We start from the raw sequence: 2,396 nt of genomic DNA on the forward strand, positions 1-2,396 counted from the left end.
GGGGGGGCAGGCGATCGAACCCGGCTCTTCCATCAGATTCCTGGGTTTTGATGTTCCACACATGAACCCCACATGGTCCATGAACCCCACATGGTCCATGAACCCCACATGGTCCATGAACCCCACATGGTCCATGAACCCCACATGGTCCACGAACCCCACATGGTCCATGATTCCACCCGCCCACCCCCCCCCCCGACTAGTCTGTGGTGGCCATAGGCCACACACGGATAGAAAAGATTGTTTGAAACGCCCTCAAAACGAAACGATAAGTCGATATCATATCAAATGGGAGGGGGGGGGGGGGGGGGGGGGGGGGTCGAGGCACAGGAACCCGCGGGGGCCAAACATCTGAAAATGTCACTATAGTAAAAGGCAAAAGACAGATGGTTTCACACTGCAGTCAGATTACCGGACAGAAAGAAAACTATAAACAAAACAATAACAACAACATGCGTTCAGCAAGTTCAAACTTGTCAGACAAAAAAAGTAGAGGGAAAAAAAAATTGTACGAAATAATTCCTCCAAACAAGAGAATGAAGAGAAAGGGAGAGAGAGAGGTCAATGGAGTCACTGGTTGCTAGGCTCTCTCGCTCTCGCTCTCTCCTCCTCCTCCTCCTCCTCCTCCTCCTCCTCTAAGTCGTCCTCGTCCAGAGAGACCACGCCGGACGACGCCACGTCAGACACCCTCCTCCCCCCTCCGACCACGACCCCTCCCTCCCCCTCCTCCGCCGCCCGGCACACCCGGCCCTCGTAGTCCTTGCAGGGCGTGGCGGTGGCGTCCTCCTCGTCCTCGTCCTCGCCTGGGGACAGGTACGTCTCCGAGTAGGACACGGAGTAGCAGGGAGAGCCGCAGCAGGGCCTCCTACCGCCGCTGCCCTGCACCAACCCCGCCCTGCCGCCGCCCCCGCCCCGCCCCTGGAGGCGGGCCAGCAGTAGCTCCTCCCCGCCCTGCAGGGCCGACAGTATCTTGGCCAGCGCCAGCTCGGCCTGGAGGCGCGCGTGCTGGTGGCCCAGGGGGTCGTGGCCCCCCAGGGCCAGCAGGGGGTGCTGCTCGCCACCGTCCAGGCTGCTGCAGAGGCTGCTGGAGCACAGGGTGTCCGGGGAGCCCGCCTCTGCCTCCGTGGGGGAGGGCTCTCCGCTGGCTCCTCCCCCCTCTCCTCGCCGCGGCTGCTGCTGCAGGCCCAGATGTTGGCACACCTGGCTGTGGATCAGGTCCTTCAGGTAGGACGGCACATCTGGAAGGGGAGGGGGAGGAGTTAACTGGGTTATGATAGGTAGGACGGCACATCTGGAAGGGGAGGGGGAGGAGTTAACTGGGTTATGATAGGTAGGACGGCACATCTGGAAGGGGAGGGGGAGGAGTTAACTGGGTTATGATAGGTAGGACGACACATCTGGAAGGGGAGGGGGAGGAGTTAACTGGGTTATGATAGGTAGGACTGCACATCTGGAAGGGGAGGGGGAGGAGTTAACTGGGTTATGATAGGTAGGACGGCACATCTGGAAGGGGAGGGGGAGGAGTTAACTGACATTTTCTTTAGTAGAACAATTTCAGTTGTACTGAATATGGACGTGAAACAAGCTGGACTTGTGGGGTTTGGTTACATTATATATAGGCAGCATACTGGCTCAGCATCAGTACCAAATGGACCCATATAAAAGGGTCCATTTGGACTGGCATCTGTTTTCAAAGAATGTGCATTCCTCACAGAAACCCTTCAGTTTGTTTCTGCAGCCAAATGAAAGACATGATTATAATACCAGACATGCACGAAATGGTCCCTTTACTTACAGAGCCATGGCATACTGGCGTCGCTCCCCCCACATTACAGAGCCATGGCATACTGGCGTCGCTCCCCCCACATTACAGAGCCATGGCATACTGGCGTCGCTCCCCCCACATTACAGAGCCATGGCATACTGGCGTCGCTCCCCCCACATTACAGAGCCATGGCATACTGGCGTCGCTCCCCCCACATTACAGAGCCATGGCATACTGGCGTCGCTCCCCCCACATTACAGAGCCATGGCATACTGGCGTCGCTCCCCCCACATTACAGAGCCATGGCATACTGGCGTCGCTCCCCCCACATTACAGAGCCATGGCATACTGGCGTCGCTCCCCCCACATTACAGAGCCATGGCATACTGGCGTCGCTCCCCCCACATTACAGAGCCATGGCATACTGGCGTCGCTCCCCCCACATTTGACAAGAAATAGGCCTACATTTTGTTTCAAAAGGAAACTTAAGGCAGTAATAATCAGAAAGGAAATTAGATTAGATTAGGTTGTTATTATTTTTTGGTATTTTTGGACTGACAAATCTGTTTTTTCTTTATATTTGTACTGTTATTATAAATGTTGTGTTTGTTCACAAACATGGATCATGCTG

The 2,396-nt window shown here is 55.6% G+C and overlaps 1 protein-coding gene across 1 annotated transcript in view; it reads right to left on the reverse strand.

The window, feature by feature from the left end:
• Window positions 1-570: 570 nt before the first annotated feature.
• Window positions 571-2,396, reverse strand: part of LOC306919517 (uncharacterized protein) — a gene marked incomplete at both ends in the record, with an annotated part of 7,508 nt that continues 5,682 nt past the window's right edge. The window contains one exon of the mRNA XM_079532278.1: window positions 571-1,238. Coding sequence (XP_079388404.1) covers window positions 571-1,238 — 668 coding nt within the window. The remainder of the gene's footprint in view (window positions 1,239-2,396) is intronic.

The sequence above is a fragment of the Electrona antarctica genome (genome assembly GCF_951216825.1).
Source record: "Electrona antarctica genome assembly, contig: scaffold_281, whole genome shotgun sequence".
Taxonomy (NCBI): domain Eukaryota; kingdom Metazoa; phylum Chordata; class Actinopteri; order Myctophiformes; family Myctophidae; genus Electrona; species Electrona antarctica.